Genomic DNA, 21,328 nt, shown 5'->3' with positions numbered 1-21,328 from the left:
CTGTGTGTTTGTTCCTTCGTCTTCTTGAAGTATTCACCACAGCTCTTCCCGTCCTTTTTGTAAAATCCACTGTCATGTCCTTCTGCATTTCTCTCCTTAACACCATATCTACGCAACACTTCTTCATCACCTCTGCTCCCTTCACCTCCATGTCCCCTGTAATCTGCTCTAATCACTCATCTCCCCCTGGGGACACTCTCTACCCCTTCATTCATCTCAAAAATTCTCTTTTATCTTGTGACAGCCAACTTGTGCATACACACTGACAACATTCAACATCACCCCTTTGATTTCCAGCTTTGATCTCACAATCACTAGTCACACACTCTCCCTTCAAAATTACCCCAACTCCATTTCTCTTCCTACCTACACCATGTTAGAACGGCTTCAGTCAACCTCCACTGCTCCTAGTTTTGCTTCTCTTCCATCCAATATATCTGCCTTTCTTCTCTCCATCATATCATCGCCCTCTTTACCAGTCATATATTTAAACCACCACACTCTTGCCTTTCCTCCTCTCTTGCTACCCCTTAAGATGCTATTTATTTGTCTTTGGCCAACAGTAGTACAATTTCCACCAGAATCCTTCTGACCAACAGAGGCGGTCATTGTTAACCTGAGCTTTGACCAAACTGCTATGGAAATCTCATTCTTTATCATCCATGTGTTTGATTTGGCCAACATTTTATACCACATGCCCTTCCTGGTGGAGCCCCTCTCCATTTAGCCAAGTCTGGTACTAGCACTAGGAGTACACTGGCTTGTAACCCCCCTATGTCTGGGTCAAATGTTTAATTAAACACTTACTTAAATGATTGTATGTAGATTATGTAGCTTATCTACTTATGTTAATTATGTAGCCCAATTAGCAAAGTAATAATAATTGTTAATGTAAGAAGTTATCGTTTCCTGGCTAGGAGCTTTAGCCGTTTCGGGAAACCTTGGACTCATCAATCACAGCTCTGAATGTATCTCTTCTGACAAGAAGCTGTTTGTGTATGACGTGGGCTAAAGCAGCGTGCGACGTGGGCCAAATCAGGCTAAAGCAGTAGCACGGGGTCACAATTAGTGATGGGATTTCCGGCTCTTTTTAGAGAACCGGCTCTTTCGGTTCGACTCACTAAAAAGAGCCGGCTCTTTCGGCTCCGAACCGGCTCTTCAGGTTGTTTTGTTGCTTTAATTAATTTATTATTAACAATAATATAAAATTATACACAAAAGGAATTACTAATGTAAAAAAAAAGTGGCTTTATTTATATATAAATATATGCGGTGGCCCCTAGAGACAAAACACGTACAAACTCCGAGGCACATTTCTAGCATGAACTGAACTTCCAAAACAAACTACCTAGATCACTTAAATTCCACAATTGAAAGCATATGTGTATTGTTTGTGTATTTATACACAAGCACTCATATATATTCAAATAATTGAAGGTAATGAAGATAATTGCAGGTAAATGAATAAAAATGTTCATTTACCTGCTACTACCACACAGCAAATCCGGTTATTGGTACTTGCTGGCTTGTGTAACCACTAGGTAACAAAAGCTCAACACTGGGCCTAGCATCCTGGAGCACTTCTGTTGTCTTTTGTACGTGTTTTGGAGTTTTTACATGCTTCTGAGTTTTTACGTGTTTTAGAGTTTGTACGTGCTTCGGAGTTTGTACGTGCTATGGAGTTTTTACGTGTTTTGGAGTTTTTACTAATTTGGATTTTTTACGTGTTTTGGAGTTTTTATGTGTTTTGGAGTTTTTATGTGTTTTGGAGTTTTTCCGCACTTCTGAGTTTATGCGTGTTTTGGAGTTCGTACATGTCTCCAGATGCTATTGGTGATTTGTATATAATTTTGATCCACCCCAGAAAGTTTTTTCCAAACCCAAATCTTCTCAATATTTCAAACATATATTCCCATTCAATTCTATCAAATGCCTTTTCGGCATCCACAGAAAGAACAACCCCAGAGATCTGATGAAAATTTAAAAAGTGAATAATATTAAATAGACGTCGGGTATTATTGTAAGAATTCCTCCCCTTAATAAAGCCTGTCTGGTCAGCATGCACAATAGAGCACATTACTTTTTCTAGCCTAAGAGCCAGTATCTTTGAAAGTATCTTATTATCAACCCCAAGAAGGCTAATAGGCCTGTAAGATGAGCATGACTCCGGATTTTTATCTTTTTTAGCTATCAATGTTATATTAGCCCGGTACATAGATTCTGGGAGTTTCGATTCTTCAAATGCTTTATTAAAAACCCTTAATAATAAACTATTTAACTTCACTTTCATTACCTTAAAAAATTCTACTGGAAAGCCATCTGCCCCGGGACATTTCCCTGACTGGAGTGCAGAGATAGCTTTATCCACCTCTATCAATGTTATGGGTGACTCCAGCAGGCTAACCTGATCTTCAGAGAGCTGAGGGTATGCTAAGTCGTTTAAGAAAAAAAGCCTGAGTTAAGCCTTGTTATGTCCATCTCAGACTGATATAAGTTTGTATAGAATTCTCTAAAACACTCATTAATCTGACTGTTTCCTACTTGCCTTTCACCATTCACATCCACAATAGCTGTAATAAAAGAACTTGATGGAGTATTCCTTGCAAGACGAGCCAAAAAGCGATTAGGCTTATTAGCTGATTCAAAGAGCCGTCGTCTGGAAGGAAGGACGTCTTTTTCAGCCTTTCGCATTATCAAGTTATGCAAAGATGTCCTGGCTATATTAAGCTCACTTAATGTTTCAGCTGATTTTGTTACATAATATTGTTTCTCCAGCTTTTTTATATTATTCTCGATCTCTAACTGCCTTGTTAATCGTTGTTTTCTTTTATGACTTGTATATGAAATAATCATCCCTCTCATGTAAGCCTTATAGCTATCCCATAAAGTTCTCATGTCTATCTCCCCTTTATCATTTATTTCTAAAAATAATGTTGTTTGCTCTGTTATGAAATGTATAAATTTCTCATCCAAAAGAGACAGTGTACTCATCTTCCAAAACATGGAGCGCTCAATATGTCTCATGGGTTGAATAGTTAGGACCACAGGAGCGTGGTCAGAGAGACCTATATGACCAATATTTACCTGCTGAACTAACTGACTGATGCACTTGGACATAAAAATATAATCTATACGAGATGCTGACAAGTGAGGGTTAGAGTAGAAGGTGTATTCTTTAGATACTGGATTATAGTGTCGCCAGACATCTATAAGATCCAGCTCATTTATAATTTGCCAGAGGGCTTTGGAATTTTTTGTCAGAATAGATTGTGGGGGAGATTTATCCATTTTGGGACATAGAACACAGTTAAAGTCACCCGCTAATATTATATTAGCACAGTCCATGGCCACTAATTGACTAAATAATACTGTGTAAAACTCTTCATCCTGTGCATTTGGCGCATATATATTACCTAGGAGAACAGTTTCCCCATGTAACATCCCTTTTACCAATATATATCTTCCTTCATTGTCCTTGTGAGTGGCTGTAACATTGAAGGGAAGATTTTTGTGTATAAGAGTGATAACGCCCCTTTTATTTGTGGAGTAGGATGAGAAAAAAATTTGACCAACCCATTCTCTACAATATTTTCTGTGTTCATCATCTGTCAGATGGGTTTCTTGCAAAAAAGCAATGTGAATCAAATCTTTCTTCAGAGAATTTAAAATCGATTTTTTTTTCACCACATTGTTGGACCCTTTAACATTCCGGGTACTTATCTTAACTGACATAAAGGAAAAGCAATATATATTTTGTGCTGTTTACATATTTAATTAAATCTACATTTGACCAGTCTGAACCTATTAACCCATATAATTGAACATAAGACAAAAACACTGGTTCCCAGCAAAACCTGACCCAGACACTACTTATTTTTAAATCCTGTGTTACTTATACTTTTGGTGAAAGTAGACCAGCAATGAAGAAAAACTCAAGCTAGTTGTCTAGTCTAGCTAGTCCCCTACTTTGCATATAAACTTCACAAATGTGAAAACACGGTTACGGTTCATTTGTCCGGAGTTTTATTTGGAGAACGGTTTTAGGAGGGTTGAAACTGCCACTGTGGACAGAACAAATACAGAAATATTTACAGCATTTTAAAAAGAACATTCAATGAAAAATAGACCTTATATAGTGACACTCTAGGAAGCTGTATGTGTGCTACAGAGGTCACACTCCATCCTTTAGCTAATGCAGACTGATCCACGTTCTGCCAGGGGGTGGAGCCACAAGTTGGCCACCCATGACAGCTGTTAATGAAGACCCAGAGGGCTCGACACACACTCACAGAGCTCAAATAGTTTTTTTGCAGAACTGTTTCTCTATAGGGACACATTTTAATTGTAATTAGCTTGTATGCTTTACCAACAACTGGGGGAAAAAAGCTTTATCCACTGTTACAGATTTATTTAATCACTTGAGGGTTACCGTACATAAAAAGCTTATATAATAAGAGTAAATGAAGAAAAATCTTGGCCCTACAGTAATTGAAAACACAGAAAAATACTTTATTCTGTGCCAGCCCAATGTTAACCCATTAAATGGCCCAAGTTGGGAACCACTATAAAAATAGTGTGAATCCGCCATAGCATTCAGTTAGAATTAGCATCATCAACTGGGATGCAGTTTAACCGCTTCACAGTATATTTAAGGTGCCATGATGAAGAAGAACAAAAGCAGCATTAGTGATAGAAGGAACATGTAGATTTGCACTATAATCTCAAGGCTTTTCTGTTTACACTTAGTTTTGCTGACCAAGCATTCTCTTAATGAGTCTCATATAACAGAGCTTGCATATCATAAGAGTGTGTGTGTGTTGCAGGAATGGTTTGCATGTGTTATCCCGATGGCAGGAATCTGTTTTCAGTCAGTCTAGTTTTGTGTTCAGGATTTCGCTGTGATCACCGGTCCAGCCAGCATATAGAGGGGTAGCGCTCGCTCAGCGTCTTGCGCAGATGAGCGCTCTGCATCTTATCCCTGGTTTCCACCACACACTCCACCTGTCAACACACACACATACAGTTAGTCTTCTTACGTCACTCTCCGTCTCACACACACACTCTAGAATTAGGGCAGTGAGAGGTTTGCTTGTTGCATTATGCAACACCTTTCACCTCCTGACACTAGTTCTGAATAAGCAGTACAAATTGTCAGTGGAGACTGTGGGGGTAAGAATGCAGAGCCAGGAGATCACATGATAAGTCTGCTCCATCCCTGAGCTTTAGAAATGAAGGAGAATAAAACAAATCCATTATTTAAAAAAGCTAAGATGGCCCAAGATTTATAGTCATTTTACAGTCAAGTTACGTCATAACTTGACTGTTGCATAGCAACACTGTGTTTGTAACTTGCTAAAACAACAGCCAAAATTGGCTAATGGTTGTACCAGACCAAGTAAAGCTGTAGGTGGGTAGTGAACTGAGCAATGCTACTTTTTTATATCTTTTAAATATGTATTTGTATTTTTGGTCTTTTAATTCCCGCCAACTCCCTGACAACTCCAAGCCAAGAGTTCCACGGCAATAAAGGAAAAGTGGATGAGCGGATTGGAGAGGAGAAGGAAACAGAATGAAGTGAAGAGGACAGATTAGTCGCCTACCTTTGCCTTGAAGAGCTCTGACTTATCGCTGTGTCTACGATGGCAGACGTCCAACAACCTGGGAGGAAAAAGACAAAAGAGGCGAAGGAATGAATAAACTAAAGGTGGCACAGGGCAACGTTAAAAACAAAACCGATTAAGTCCGAATAGGTTCCTACTCTACCTGACGTCCTCTCTGGTCAGAACATCCAGCAGCTTAGCCATGTCTCCTGGCCACTCTCCCAGCTGCACTGAGAACTTACTGATCCGGTTGTCCAACACCAAAGCTCGGTCCATGCACTGCCTCACCACTTCCAGCTCCATGTTAGCACTGCTCACCACCACAGCCACCCTGCAGAAGACACAGAGGAAGGCTTAGTTTATCTGCAGCCAAAAGGATTAGCACTGCTGACATTGTTATGTTGCCAGAATGTGAGCTTTTCAGGCGTTAAGGAAAACAGAGTTAGGCTATATTTAAAATACATGTAGGTATGTATATATATATATATATATATATATATATATATATATATCTATATATATATATAGATATATATATATATCTTTGAGAAAGAAACATATCTATATATATATATATATATATATATATATGTTTCTTTTTTAGTGGGAATTTGCACTGTTTGAAAACTAGAAGGTCAATGAGTGAAGAGAAATTACATGGTTCAGGTAGGAAACCGTGAAATTAATACACTTGACCCATGTTACTAAATGTGTTATGTTACTAAGATACTAAAACATCAGTTAGTACTGCACAGACACAGAAACTCTCATTCCAAGTCGTAATATGAATGTTAGACTGACTCTTCCAGGTAGAGGTATCCATTCTCTTTGGCCAGATGGCAGGCGTGGTTCTGGGAATCGCGGCCGGTGCGGCCGTAGGAGATAACCATGGCGCCGTAGTCTCTGTAGATCCTGAGGCGGGGCGAGGAGCAACTTGACGGCATGATGACAAACATCGGGATCTTCAGTTCCACCGCGTGGTGCGCCACGGCCATGTAGAAGTTACAGTCAGTGGCCACGATCACACCCATCCTCTGCTGCTCCTGCAAGCACAGAAACACACGCCTGACATATAATCACATGCAACAAATATGCACGCACAGCACACTTCAGTGGATCCTTTCAGCGTCTTTTTCAGCTCCCCCGCCCCAATGTACCTGCGTGAGGGAGGTGAGCAGGTACAGCACTCCTCTCTCCTTCACAGAGCCAGTGTAGTGCAGGTGCTCCTTCTTCAGGTAGATCTCCATCCCGTACTGTTTGGACAATCTGGAGTACTGAGCACACAAAAGAAGCAGCATATTTCAAGAGCTCCAGCAGCAAAAAACCACTCAGGTGCTCACATGCATGCTGAAATAGTTTTCACTTCATATAATTACTCCTGACGTATGAAATCCATGGTCTTTGCCCCGAGTCATGTTCAATTTTTATGTTATTTTTGCATGAATTCACCTTAACGCTGGTGCTCATCCAGCTCCAGGAGTCTCTGCCTGCTCTTTGCTTTTTGCCAACAGCCGTTAATCCAATCTGCTTCGCACTTGGTGGGCATAATGCAATATAAAGTATGAAGCAGATATGAGGGCTCCTCCTAATTTGGCTAAAAGCTGCAGTGCATTATTAGCGATGATGTCCCCATGAGGGCTTCACCTTTGGGTGATCTTTAGTTATTATCACCTGTTCCGCTAACAGTTTCATCACCAGTAGTTATGTCAAAGCAAGCCTCAATTAAAAGAGTTTTTCTTTGTGCGTTTTGTGGTTATTAGCAGCGACACACAACCACGCACAGTGAAAATGCAGAGATGTGCAGAGACATTATAAAAGAGGGACATGGCACTCCTGATTTGAAACTAATGGGAGGGTCTTGAATCAGCAAAAGTATAACGTCCAAGGACCCAAACCCACTCTAGAGACTAACTGAAACTAAACCCACCTAACCTAAAAGTGTAACTCTACTTCTGGGGGGGATTATTTGGGGAAAGCAAAAGCACATATCTGAGTTTTTTGTTTGTTTGTTTTTTCCTGGTGACTACTGAGACGGAGAGAGGTGGTTCAAGGTGGGTGACAAGTGACAAGGCCTTCTTCTAGAGCAACTCTGCCTTCATCACTCCATCAATTTACATCAATTCTGACACTTCTGTGTATCCAGTTTGCACTCAGATAGCATTACACTGTTGTCAGATCACATTTAACTTAAGGCATACTCTAAAATGAATCCCTAACTTTCCCATTTTTAAGCAAAAACAAACATGTTTAGAACCTGGTACAAAAAAGCTCTGCACAACTTAATTCTAACATAAAATCATCTATTTAAAATGTATCAAAGTAACACAGACCATGAATGCTTTGTTCAGTTTTTCCATGAGCAAAAATCTGCATCCCATTCAGACTAGTTCTGATATTAGTTCACCCTCTTGTGGTCCTTTTACAGCAATCTTCCTTAGATATGTGATGCCTGGCTGCTGTCCTGTCAAATTAAACTTCTGTCTAAACTGAAGGAAGTGATGTCAGCTCCCAAACAAAGGTCAAAGGTCACCTTTATTGCACGTTCTCCTGCACTTATTCTGTGTTAGTGTACCGTGCAAGGCGTCTTCTGCATCCCTGACTGGATCCTGAAGGCTGCCGCGCTGATGTCCTCGAAGCGGAGGTACTGGGCAGGAGGTCTCGGGATCATCCTGAACTCGCTGACTCGCCTGGTTTTGGGGGGGTCCATGAGGACAACCTCAGGAGCCATCACTACTTTGGTTTCGTGGACTTTCACATCACCGTTGAGAAGTTCTTCCACACCAAAGTCCTTCAGACGCTCCGGTTCAATAAGGGTGGGTCTGCGGCCCACGGTGCCGTTACTGACGGGACCATATTTGTAAGAGCTACCAGGCTGACTGGGGCCCAGATACAACTCCTCTCTGAAAACCACAAGCAGGCATTAGGGGTGTCACTTAAAAATCATATCAAATCATATTCAGAAAACTAAAGTGTGCTTCTGCACAGCTGCTGAGTCCTTCTCATTTAAAACCATAAGATTACAGCTCCTGATCCTACCTTGGTCTTTTTCACAGTGTAAATTTGTAATTTTCTGCACACATACTACTGCAAGCTAACACAGCAAAATAACACACGGAGGCTTTAGCAAAGTACCACACAGTCATGAGCTGGAGTGCAGCGAGATTTGATTTGCATCTTCCAAACCCCGAAGATAAAAAGTGAGCAAATGTGAGAACGCTGATGTGAATATAATAGCTTTTCCAATTAAGCAGGTTGTTGGCGTCCACTAGCTCTCAAATCATGAAGGTTATTTCTCCCAAGTACGTAAATGCACCACCAGAGGGAACTTTTAAAACCGATTACTGTTTTCAGCTGCATGTTTTTCCACAGTGAGTAGCTTTGCAATCAGCTTGTATCTGGTTTCCAGTATTAAACCAGTCGTTTCGGAAAGATAGGGAATTTTTTTAAAACATTTTTTAACAGCAGGGTATGCTTTGGAAATAGTAACATAGTACTATATATAGTACAATAGAACATCTGTCAAGCATCAGATCTGATTTATTACTTCCTACTCATGACAAATTAACACAATTTTAAGATATAAAGAAAAACTAAAACCGGACCAACAGCTTGAGAAAACAATTTAACAAAAGTTTATTGGCACAAATTCTAATTTCTATCCTCTGGATGTCAGCCAGAATCTAGGGCGGAGTTGCGAGGCCTTTGGCAGACAGTATCAGCTGATATTTTCTACATTTTAAAAGTATACATCATCACTACAGCTCCAAGTTTTATTAATAATCGCACATCGTTTGCCCTCATAGATGTGAAGCAACAATTATGAGCATAATTCACCTGAAATATATAAAATCAAAGGTTTATTTACTCAAATTATTATTAATTTTTTTCACTATTCTGATATTTTATTAAAAAGAGAATCCATTAGTTGCAAACTGACTGATTAATCACTCACAATCGTCAGTCAGTGTGTAAATTAGTTGACTCCATTCAAGAGAATAGCACTAGAGTTGTTCTGAAGTGTAAAATCTCTTTCTGAGGCGTGCCTACAGTACTCCTGTTTCTCTATGTTGGAGCAGCTGACTGGTGACCGGCTCACGGCTGAGTAAAACCAGTTTCCCCTCTTCCAAACCCCACCCACGTCCCCACCTGTCATCCTTTCACCCCTATTGGGTCACTAGGTCACCTTGGGTTGCTGAGTCAAAAAAGACTCATCAGACTGTACCCAAAGCCTGGACAGGAAGTTTAAAAGTGTTTACAGGAAGTGCAGCTGAGTAAAGAGTGCATCTGACATGCTGAGCAAATCAGCAACAATCCAACAACAAAGCAGAAGTCAATAGCGTAGTAAGACTCGGATCTCTCGGGGTCGCAGCTCCTGAGCTCCTGTCCTTAAAAGTCGTTTCCATTGGCTCTAGTGCACTTAGCATCCACTTCCTGTTTCCTCCTGCTCCTCCTCGCCAGTGGTGCTAGATTTTCTTGAGTGCAGCAGCAGCAGGAGAATGAATGAATGAATGAATAAGTAAAGACTTTCCCCCCTGCTCCCTCGCCACATTGCAGCGAAACAGACTTCACAGACCTTCCATATGGAATAATTCAATAGGCAGAGCTTGGAGTAGAGACGCAGACAATAGCTGGCAGGGAAGCAATATCAACAACAGATGCGGCGCAGCGGCACTGGGCTCAGAGCCGAGCTGTGATTATGTGGCACTGAGTGACATGTGACACCGACGTGACAGCACAGAGTCGCTGTCACCCAATGCGTACGTAAGGTCTCTGATAGGCGTTGGGAATTAGCGAAGCATTATGGGAGCTTCAGCCAATGCCAGGAATATAAATATTGCAGAGAGATCGAAGCCAACTGAACACGTGTAGCGCAGGACAGAGGTGGACGTAATGAAGGGCGAGTTTTACATCGACAAGAGAGAAATGGAAAGGAAAACGAAACCGAGGCGTCTGAATTTAACCAAAGCTATTTCACCCCCACACATTTGATTAGCCTCCCGCATCTGTCTCTCTCTCTTCTGCTTTCTGTCTCACACACACTATTTTCCTCCCCCTTTCCTCTCCTTGGGGGCATTGAATCTTTGATCAGACGCTGAAGCTATAAACATTACCAGCTGGCCTTGTGCTCCACATAAAGAGGTCAGCCGAGTCGGGGGCGGAGGCACGGGAGAAACGTGAGGGGGTGGCGGGGGCACATTTTCAAGAGCAGTAACTCTACTCTGGGAGGCCGGCGGCGCCCACAGCAGACATCTGGGAGAACTTCTCCATTTCAGAGACACTCTGAATCAGCTGAAAACAAACCCTCCTCTGACACACACACACACACACACCCTATCAAACACGCCAGAATAGACAAAAGGTTGTGTTCCTCTTTTCACAAGTGAGTAGTAACACTTCTACCATCTGTTTTCTTACGGGAAAATTATAGCGCAGCCACAGGTAGCTGTTTAAGACAGGGAAAAAAAATGGAGGCTGTCTGCGATCTTTTCCCACTCACAGATTTGTGTGTAAATCAGGGTTTGTGAAGGAAACCAGCTAAATATGCCAAAGCTGACCTTTCTGAGCTTTGCATTTGTCTCTCTGCTGCATGGATCACGTCGGAACAGGTCACGACGAAAGTGTTAATAACTATTCAGCTTCTGACAAGAGTGTAGTTTTAGGTTGCTGTAAGTAGGGGGAGGTTAACCTTGGGTGACTGACTGTTCGCTGTCCTGCAGTGCAGCTGAAGTTAGACCAGAAGGCCTTATTGCAAGAAAATCATAGTTGAGTGGATTCAGTTTTTCTCACCAAAACACACTGTGTGTTAGTCTTGTGTCTACAAAAGTGCTGAATCCATTTCCTTCCTCCTCATTTGCACAGCCAGTGTTTGAGTATTATGAGTTGTGCAATATACAGTAAGCATGGCTGCTTCTTCTACTGCTCAGCTGTTGAACTATTGCTAGGTTATTCTGAGCTGCCAACTGTTAAGGAGCATGAACGAGACATACCCTACACAGGAAGGTCTATGCAGTTGTCCACATGCTTCTGGTTCTTGCACATGCACAAAATAAACCAATCTGTTACACACTGATTAAACTCTTGCTTTAAAGCACTACTGGAGGTTTAAAATCTACAGGGTGCCTTTAGTCCTTTGCTTTAGCCATAGAAATGCCTGAAATGATACGAGAGAGGCCCATTCAGAGCTTTTGCCATTTGAAATTATTGGGATTTCTGAGTGCATTACACACAATGATTGTCATCTGACTCACAAACATGATCTGACTAAGCTAATAACACTGTCCAAAGTGCAGACTATAGAAAAAGAAAGTGATCTCATGAATTTAGCGATTTGGAGAACCTCGATCAGACATTTCCTGTTGCTGCTAATAAGACTTTCACAATGATGGGGGAATTTTAGAGCTAACAAACTGTTTCGAGTTCATCAGTACTGCTTAGATGTCTTGACTGGACAGCTCTCCCTAGGTCATGCCAGGGCATCCTAATTAGGTAATGTCATAAAACTGACTCTGTAAATCCTAAAAACATTACTTTCCTTATTTTTTTGTGCTTGATGATTTACTTGTGCAGTTGTCATCTTGTATTTTCACCAAACCTTTCCAAAGATTCGGGACATTAACTGCTACCCTGACACTGTTCTTTAAAATTTTATGGCACAATTATTAAATCCTTATTCTCCAAATGACTGTGAGGCATCCAGACTCTGAGGTAGCAAAGAAAGCCTAACTCACGATGCTCCCTCCACCATGCTCATGTTACTGCACATCCAAAGTAGCCTATTTCAAATGTTAGGCAATCTGCTATTTTGGCTCCTGGTTGGTTGAGTCACTGTTTTTGTTATTCAGGGTTTTTCATAAACCGGATTCATGAACAATGATTAAAGCAAGACCTGGTAATTTCAGTTACATCCTGCTTTCAGGAAGTAACAGAATTTATAGTAGTCATGGTGTAGACTTTCACATTTTCAGCAGTGTGGAGGTATTTCGAGGTATTTCACTGTAGTTACATCAAAAGATTTCATTTATATTTTTGGAAAAGTTTTTAGTTTAAAGAGAAACTGCAGTCATGTTAGTTGGCACAACTAAAAAAACCAGAGATGATGATGACATCACTTGCTCACTCTCACTGTTGTCACAGTTTGTAAAACACTTATTTGGAAGGTTTTACTGCACTTGGGATAAAACAACACTTAGTCACCAACTTCATTAATATTCTCTTAACCTGTTTGTCAGCTCCAAACGTGAAATGAGTGCATGTAGAGAGGAGGTGGACTCACACTGAAAGCCTAATCCTTGTCCAATTCAATAAAGATGAATAACGTTGATATATATTTTTTCTTTGTTGTATTTTGAGCCTATTGTGCTTTATTTTCTTACCAATTCAATAAATGCCTACGTTATTATTTACGAGGGCTACTCTTGGAATATTCCAGAACCCACACTAATTGTCATCACACCATACTGAACCATATATACTTAAGTGTCAAATCTCATTATTAAGGGTGCAGAGATCATCAAATGCTTATTAATGTAACAGTGTATCAGCAGATACTCTAAACCAAGGTATCTGTACTGAATCGGAGGAGGAAAAAGTTAGATCAGTGGACCACTAACAAACACTAACGTCACTGAACAACAAAAATAAAAGAACATGTTACCAAAGATGAGCCACTGGGTAACTAAACTAGGCTTAAGTTAAGCTACTGTGGCTGTGCCCACCTGAGGAGATATTTGGGGGAATTTCAACCACCACAAATGTGCTCCTGTGAGTTCTTCCAAAAACCCAACTGCACAGTACGCGATGTGGATAATGCTGCGTGTCAAGCAAATGCTGACCGGCATTTGCTTGACGTCTTCTGAAGCAGGTCCTGGACTCAGTTGGACCTTTCCTTCTGGTCCTGATCAATGCCTGTCTCAGCTCTGGTTGTTTCCCAACACTCTTTAAGCATGCTGTTGTTCAACCTCTCCTCAAAACGCCTAATCTGGATCCATCTATACTCTCTAATTATAGGCCCATCTCCAATCTGCCCTTTCTGTCCAAAGTATTGGAACGAGCTGTCTTCAGGCAGCTCCAGTCATTTTTAGACAACAACAGTCTCTATGAGAAGTTTCAGTCTGGTTTTAGAGCTCGTCATAGCACTGAAACCGCCTTACTGAGAGTTTTTAATGATTTGCTTTTAACTGTAGACTCTGGTCGTGCTGCTGTCCTAGTAACCTTAGACCTGACAGCAGCCTTCGACACTGTCGATCATAACATACTGTTATCCCGCCTAGAACACTGTGTCGGTCTGAAAGGTACTGTTTTAAAGTTTTTCCAGTCCTACCTGGATAACAGGAGTTTTTCTGTTCACCTTGGTGAACTGTCATCTCCCAGAGCTCCTTTAACTTGTGGTGTACCTCAGGGGTCCATTTTAGGCCCCCTGCTGTTTATTTTGTATTTGCTCCCTCTGGGCGATGTGCTGCGCAAACATAATGTGTCCTTCCACTTTTTTGCTGATGACATTCAGATCTACCTCCCTCTGAGGTTAGACTGTAAGGACTCTTTGCAGCCGTTATTCTCCTGTCTGTCTGACGTTAAGTCTTGGATGGCTCTTAACTTTCTACATCTAAATGAAAGTAAAACTGAAGTCATTGTGTTTGGGCTTCCTAAAGACCCTAACCCTTCTTTTGATTTTATGGGACCCCTAACTTCTGAATGTACTTCCTCCATTAACACTAGAATTACTGAGCCTTTTTTCCCTGGTGCAAGTCCCTACTACTAGATTTACTGGCCTGCGCAAATTTGCGTAAATTCCCCCCCCCAACCTTAACACCTTTTGGCACCCCACTGAGATTTTCACAGGTCTTCAGCTCTATTGTTCTCCAGCTTTTGTTGTGCAAACACACCCTCCCCCAACCCCTAACCATGAGAGATTCAAGTCTTTCCTTCCCTCCAAGGCTACTTTCCTTCCTTACCTACAGCATACAATACAACATGGTAGTTTCTATGTGCAATATTTCTCATATGCAATATTACTTCTTGTCAATCCTTGTGCATAAAGTCTACTTATACACACAGACATATATATGTATATATATATATATATATATATACACAGTTAAGCCCATAATTATTCATACCCCTGCCAAATTTTGACTTAAAGTTACTTTTATTCAACTAGCAAGTTATTTTTTGACTGGAAATGACACAGGCGTCTCCCAAAAGATAATAAGATGATGTACAAGACGCATCATTGTGGAAAAAAAATATTTCTCAGCTTTTATTTACATTTGAGCAAAAAGTATCATGTCCAGAATTATTCATACCCTTCACAAACTGTCACAGTCTCTGGGAAAATCCAAAGTTCCATCCATTCCAAATAGTCAAAGCTGTTCTAAAGCATCTTAATTACCCTGATTAATTGGGAATAGCTGTTTTAATCAACTCAACAGGTGGAAAACAGCAGCTCTCTGCAGGTGGTTTGTGGACAGTCATGGCTAAGACAAAGGAACTCAGTGAGGACCTGCGGCTGCGCATTGTGGCTGCTCACAAGTGAGGAAAGGGCTACAAGGCCATATCCAAATGTTTTCAAGTTCCAGTGGCTACAGTGCAAAGTATTATTAAAAAATACAAGATGTTCCGCACTGTGGAAAATCTCAGAGGACGTTGTCGGAAGCCAAAAGTGACACTTGTGCTGGCCAGGAGGATAGTGAGAGAGGTGAAAAAGAATCCAAGGATCACCACCAAGGCCATTCTGGTGAATCTGGGCTCTGCTGGTGGCAATGTCTCAAGGCAGACAGTCCAACGGACACTGCACACTGCTGGGTTCCACGGATGCAGACCAAGGAAAACGCCACTTCTCCAGATAAGGCATGCAAAAGCTCGTTTGCCCTTTGCAAATGCTCATCTGGACAAAGAAGAAGATTTCTGGTCTTCAGTGTTTTGGTCAGATGTAACAAAAATTGAATTATTTGATCACAATGATGTTGCCTTCATTTGGCATAAAAAAGGAGAAGCCTTCAACCCACAGAACACCATCCCCACTGTCAAACATGGTGGTGGGAACCTAATGCTTTGGGGGTGTTTTTCAGCCAATGGACTAGGGAACCTAATCACAGTAAACAGCACCATGAAAAAAGAGCAATACATGAAGACTCTCAACAACAACATCAGGCAGTCTGCAGAAAAACTTGGCCTTGGGAACCAGTGGACATTTCAGCATGACAATGACCCAAAACATACAGCAAAAGTGGTGAAGAAATGGTTAGCAGACAACAACATTAACGTTTTGCAGTGGCCTAGCCAGAGTCCTGACTTGAATCCAATTGAGAATCTGTGGAGGGAGCTAAAGATCAGGGTGATGGCAAGAAGACCCTCCAACCTGAAAGATTTGGAGCTCATTGCTAAAGATGAATGGGCAAAAATGCCTGTGGAGACATGCAAAAAGCTGGTCTGCAATTATAGGAAGCGTTTGATTGCTGTAATAGCCAATAAAGGCTTTTCTATTGATTATTGAGAAGGGTATGAATAATTCTGGACATGATACTTTTTGCTAAAATATAAATAAAACCTGAGAAATATTTTTTTCCACAATGATGCCTCTTGTACATCGTCTTATCTTTTGGGAGACACCTGTGTCATTTCTGGTCAAAAAAGAACTTGCTGGTTGAACAAAAGTAACTTTAAGTCGAAATTTGTCAGGGGTATGAATAATTATGGAGAAGATAGATAGATAGATAGATAGATAGATAGATAGATAGATAGATAGATATGTGTGTGTATACATACACCAATATTTTTGAATACACGTGTCCATATTTATGTTTCCAGATTGTTTGTATAGTGCACTTTCTATACCAGTCTTGTTTTTTTTAGGTGCATAAATTGTCAAGGAGACACTGCCACTTCTAAGCACTGAAGTGGAGAATACCTCTCGCTTTGCAGTATCTTTTGCAAGTTGAGGAAGTTCACGGCAGACTTTATTCACCATGCCCAGTAACGTTGTTTTGCGCTGCAGCAGTCTGTGTGACAGTGAAGTAAAGAAATTGTCCGTTGTGACATTTCTCCCATCATCCAAAAACGGCTCCATCAGTTTCATGACCACGTTCTCTGCCAGCCTCTTCTGACGACTGGGGTCTTTTCCCAAGTAAGGAGATGCACTGCAGACATATTTGGTGTCCAAATCTGTGGCCAACCAGAACTTGATCCCAATTTGTCTGGCTTGTTTGCAATATACTGTGTGAATGGACAACGAACCTTGGTAGTTCCCTACCAAGCATTTTTTTGCAGCTGGCAACAATGGTCGTGCATTCAGTATAGCTGTGACTTCTGCAAGAAATGTGGTCAAAATCTCATGAGTAAGTTGAAGCATTTCTACCAGGCATTTCTGAAAGTTGTAACACAGAGGTTTGGCCTGCCTAGAATCTGAGCAACTCTGAGTGAGCAAATGCAAATGTGTCAGGCCTCAAGGATAATGGGTGGTTTGCACAACAAAAGCTGGAGGAGAAACAAGCTGACGACCTGTGAAAATCTCAGCAGGGGTGATTCACACCTCGGGACTTGCACCAGAAAATAAAAAAGCCAGTAATTCTAGGGGGTTTTGGGTTTAGGGAAGTTACGCAAATTTGCGCAGGATAGTAAACCTAGTGTTAAGAGCCTCGGTGTTACTTTTGACAGTGCTTTTAAATTTGATAAACAAATCAGCTCCGTAGTCAAGGGATCTTTTTATCACCTACGGATTTTAGCTAAAGTCAAGTCCTACCTGTGCAGGAACGATCTAGAAAGGGTGGTCCATGCTTTTATTACTTCACGGCTGGACTACTGTAACTCCCTTTATGCTGGTTTAGATCGTTCCTGTTTGCATCGCCTCCAACTGGTGCAGAACGCTGCTGCTCGCATGCTGACCGGTTCCAAAAAGAGAGACCACATCACTCCGGTCCTCTGCTCTCTCCACTGGCTCCCAGTTGCTTTTAGGATTGATTTTAAAATTTTACTGCTGGTTTTTAAGGTTCTTAACGGCACTGCACCTCCTTACCTGGCAGAGCTTCTTAGCATTTACTGCCCCAGGAGATCTTTGAGGTCAGCAGACTTGATGCTTTTAGATGTTCCCAGGTACAGATTAAAGACTAGGGGAGAGAGGGCTTTTGCTGTGGCTGCACCCAGACTGTGGAACAGTCTACCCCCTCACATCAGATTCTCCACAAGCCTAGGAACTTTTAAAACTGCTCTTAAAACTCACCTATTTTCATTGGCTTTTAGCAAGGTTTAACCTATTGTTTTTAATTTATTGTTTTATCAGTGAGGTACTTATGTACCTGTGTTTTTATAGTATTTTATATTTGTATTTTATTGTACAGCACTTTGGTCAGCCTTGGATGTTTTTAAATGTGCTTTATAAATAAACTTGACTTGACTTGACTTGACCGGCCGACAGGCGGGCCGGAAAAGAGACGGAGCGGCGGAGTTCGTCGGGAACAAGAGAAGCAGCAGGAAAAGTGCAGACAGCGACAGTGTTGTTTTTAAACACTCAGGTTGACGTCACCTCTTTGTCTGTTTATAACTTTGCTCTTTTCCGTGGCTGACTGATGGACCGACAAAAGCACAAGAGCAGCCCACAGAGCGGCTGTACGACATATTTTTGACTGCCCCCGTTTGACAAGAGATGCTCTCTGCAGGTAGATGGGCCGCCTAAATCTGTAAGGTAGAGTCTGCAAGTTACCATCGACGAAGCATAATTTCTCCAGAAAATGTAAATGGCAATCTGTTAGAACAAACAGTCAAAGTTCACTGTGAAACTACTTAAAAAATAAAAGTCCACTGCAAACTTCCAGGTAAAGCCAGCAAATGACAAGTCGTTTAGCAGTTAAAACTGGTTGATTAGTTGTTGATTAGTCTTTTGGGAACGGTCTAATAGTTCCCAGTGAATAACAAATATTATTTTAGTTTCAAAGGCACAATTTTTGCTTAGTTTGAGGTTGGTAGTACCTGCCAATGTGGCCTTTAGAAATTCTTCTTGGAGCCTTTTTCAGCTTTTTTCCAACCCAACGCCTCCCATCACCTTTACTGGAACACCTGACTCTGAGTAGCTTCATTAGCACACAGGTTCATGTAGTCTCCAAACTACACTGTCAGTACATTTCAGACAGTCATCCAACCTGCAAATGTTTCTGTAGACAGATTGTGTTTGAATATAATTCTTTTTCAGTTCTTGATTTTCATTTTCAGCTGATCTGCTGATAACTATCTCCTATACAGTTTTCAGGCCCCTCTTCTGTGGAACCAGCTTCCAGTTTGGATTCAGGAGACAGACACTATCTCTACTTTCAAGATTAGGCTTAAAACTTTCCTTTTTGCTAAAGCATATAGTTAGGGCTGGACCAGGTGACCCTGAATCCTCCCTTAGTTATGCTGCAATAGACGTAGGCTGCCGGGGATTCCCATGATGCATTGAGTTTTTCCCTTCCAGTCACCTTTTTCACTCACTATGTGTTAATAGACCTCTCTGCATCGAATCATATCTGTTATTAATCTCTGTCTCTCTTCCACAGCATGTCTTTATCCTGTTTTTCTTCTTTCACCCCAACCAATCACAGCAGATGGCCCCGCCCCTCCCTGAGCCTGGTTCTGCCGGAGGTTTCTTCCTGTTAAAAGGGAGTTTTTCCTTCCCACTGTCGCCAAAGTGCTTGCTCATAGGGGTCATATGATTGCTGGGTTTTTCTCTGTATTTATTATTGTGCTATCTACTGTACAATATAAAGCGCCTTGAGGCGACTTTTGTTGTGATTTGGCGCTATATAAATAAAATTGAATTGAAAATTGAATTGAATTATAATCAATAATGAAAAACACTGATGAAGACTTTGCATACGTATCCAGTCATAGTGTGAAATACGACTAAGAAAACAAGCAAACAGTCAAATCCCAAAGATGGAAGCACCAAATTTTGACATAACTAATATGTAAAGAGTTGATGTGCTAACTGCTTCCTGTTTAGCTGCTGTCGCTTAGCTGTTCACATCAAACCGAAACCGTCATAAAAACCAAATGATAACTTTTACACTAAAAACAAATAATGGAGGGTCTTTCCCATAAACACACCTCAGTGAGCTTCTGTGTGCCGTGTGTTTCACGTAGCTTCCTCCATCTGTGTGTACCCTGGCTCTTCTGCTGAGTGGAAACATTATTTTGTGTGTGTGTGTGTGTGTATTATAGTTTTAACTCTTGCCCACTGAATGGCACATTGTAAAGAAAAGGCCCAAGCATTAAGCAGCCCTATTAACAAACCTGTGACATCACTACTGGACATAGGAGCCCTGTTCTCCACATAATAGAACTATTGAAACCCCTTCACTACCATCACTGTCCATGCCACAGCACACTCTGGCAGTTAAAGCCATGTGCGAAACCCATCACCTGTTGCAGCTTAGTGTCTGGCCTGAATATGAAGCCTGTGGGCATTTCGAAGGCACTGTTGGATAGTTATTGGTCCCAGGAGCACATGGGGAGACCGAGATAGAGCTGGAGCGTGTGTGCGTGTCCTTGACGTGCTTGGCACAGAGCCAGAGGAAAAAATAAACTTTACCTGACCAGCTGTGTCATACAGTCCCAACAAGTACTGCTTTCCTCCGACGTTGACGCTCACTGTAAGGAAATGACAAAGAGCAGTTTAGAGGAGGAAGCAAGGGGTGAGGGTGGGGAGTGCTGGTGGGTGGGGGGGTCCCAGCCCCTCTGTGCTATGAAGACGGCAAATAAGTGGTTTTGGTTATAGCAACAGATGCAATGCAGTTGGAGGAAGAGTGGTGGGGTGGGGGGGTCTCTAAAATCTCTCTTCTGTTAGATTCGCATGTGGCCAATTATCAGTGAGCACAGAGCGGCAGCAGTTCAGCATGTCACGCTATTATGAGATAATAAAGACAGAAAGGCGAGCAGCAGAACTGTGTTCCTACCTGCATAATGATCAAAGACCGTGGGTACATACTCCTCTGGAAAGGCGTCATTGGCATAGCTCATCAGCAGACACGTTTTACCCACCGCACCGTCTCCGACCACGATGCATTTTAACATGATAGTACCGGTTCCGTTTGCCATGATCCCGACCTTCCCAACGACATCATCGGCCCCTGACGCCCTTGTTATCCCGACCTCCTCCTCCTCTTGCTGCTGCTGCTGCTGCTGGGCGGTGATCCATACACGGCGGGCATCACCAGCATCGGAGGCGGACTGCGCGGCTCACCGAGTCGGGCTGGAACTGCATCGTTCTCCCCTCCTCCCCACCACCCATCAGGTTCTTCCAAATGTCAGTGAGTTCCTTTTTTTTAATTTTATTTTTTTGTACTATTCTTTTTGTCAGAAAGAATAAGATCCCCTCGGCCCAAGCCGGTTTTCAAATAAGCTGTCTCCTTAAACCCAATATCGGAAGCGTTTTATGGGAGAAGCAGTCTGCCGGTACTGCATGTCCACCGTGCCCGCTCCCCGGTGCAGCCTGCGCTCTTGCTCCCTGGCGCACTGTGCCGCTGGTGGATAAGGTGGGTGCGCTTAGCCTACTGAAGAGGCGGGGCTTGGGTTTAAAACCAAGGGGCTCCGGATAAAGTACAGTCCGCCTGCTGTGAATGCCTGGATCACACAGTAATTAGCCATTTACGCTTCATTAGAAGGATCCTGTGTGCAAACATTAGATTTCTGTTAGGGGGTGTTACAGGAAATAAAACAATATCCTGCTTTTGAGATAAACTTACCATTAGTTTCCACACACA

At 41.9% G+C, this 21,328-nt stretch overlaps 1 protein-coding gene across 1 annotated transcript; it reads right to left on the bottom strand.

Annotated features, from left to right (window-relative positions):
• Positions 1-4,006: 4,006 nt before the first annotated feature.
• LOC134639890 (uncharacterized) lies at positions 4,007-21,076 on the bottom strand. Its single transcript, XM_063491403.1, has 8 exons — positions 20,522-21,076; positions 20,158-20,216; positions 8,173-8,500; positions 6,758-6,874; positions 6,402-6,643; positions 5,764-5,931; positions 5,601-5,658; positions 4,007-5,001 (listed from the first exon to the last, which is right to left on the bottom strand). Exons 2-8 carry the CDS (start codon positions 20,172-20,174, stop codon positions 4,903-4,905), a joined length of 1,029 nt encoding a protein of 342 aa, XP_063347473.1. The 5' UTR covers positions 20,175-20,216; positions 20,522-21,076; the 3' UTR covers positions 4,007-4,902.
• Positions 21,077-21,328: the final 252 nt, after the last annotated feature.

Source organism: Pelmatolapia mariae, linkage group LG13 (genome assembly GCF_036321145.2).
Source record: "Pelmatolapia mariae isolate MD_Pm_ZW linkage group LG13, Pm_UMD_F_2, whole genome shotgun sequence".
Lineage (NCBI taxonomy): Eukaryota > Metazoa > Chordata > Actinopteri > Cichliformes > Cichlidae > Pelmatolapia > Pelmatolapia mariae.
The sequence above is the reverse complement of the archived record's forward strand: the minus strand, read 5'-3'. Positions and strand labels throughout refer to the sequence as shown.

What these genes read in the sequence shown, in the direction of transcription:
- LOC134639890 (XM_063491403.1), bottom strand. An exon ending in TGCAGAAGACGCCTTGCACG is followed by an intron (nt 6,875 to 8,172) that starts GTACACTAACAC and finishes TTGTGTGCTCAG; the next exon opens with TACTCCAGATTGTCCAAACA. An exon ending in CAGAGCTCTTCAAGGCAAAG is followed by an intron (nt 5,002 to 5,600) that starts GTAGGCGACTAA and finishes GTGTGTTGACAG; the next exon opens with GTGGAGTGTGTGGTGGAAAC.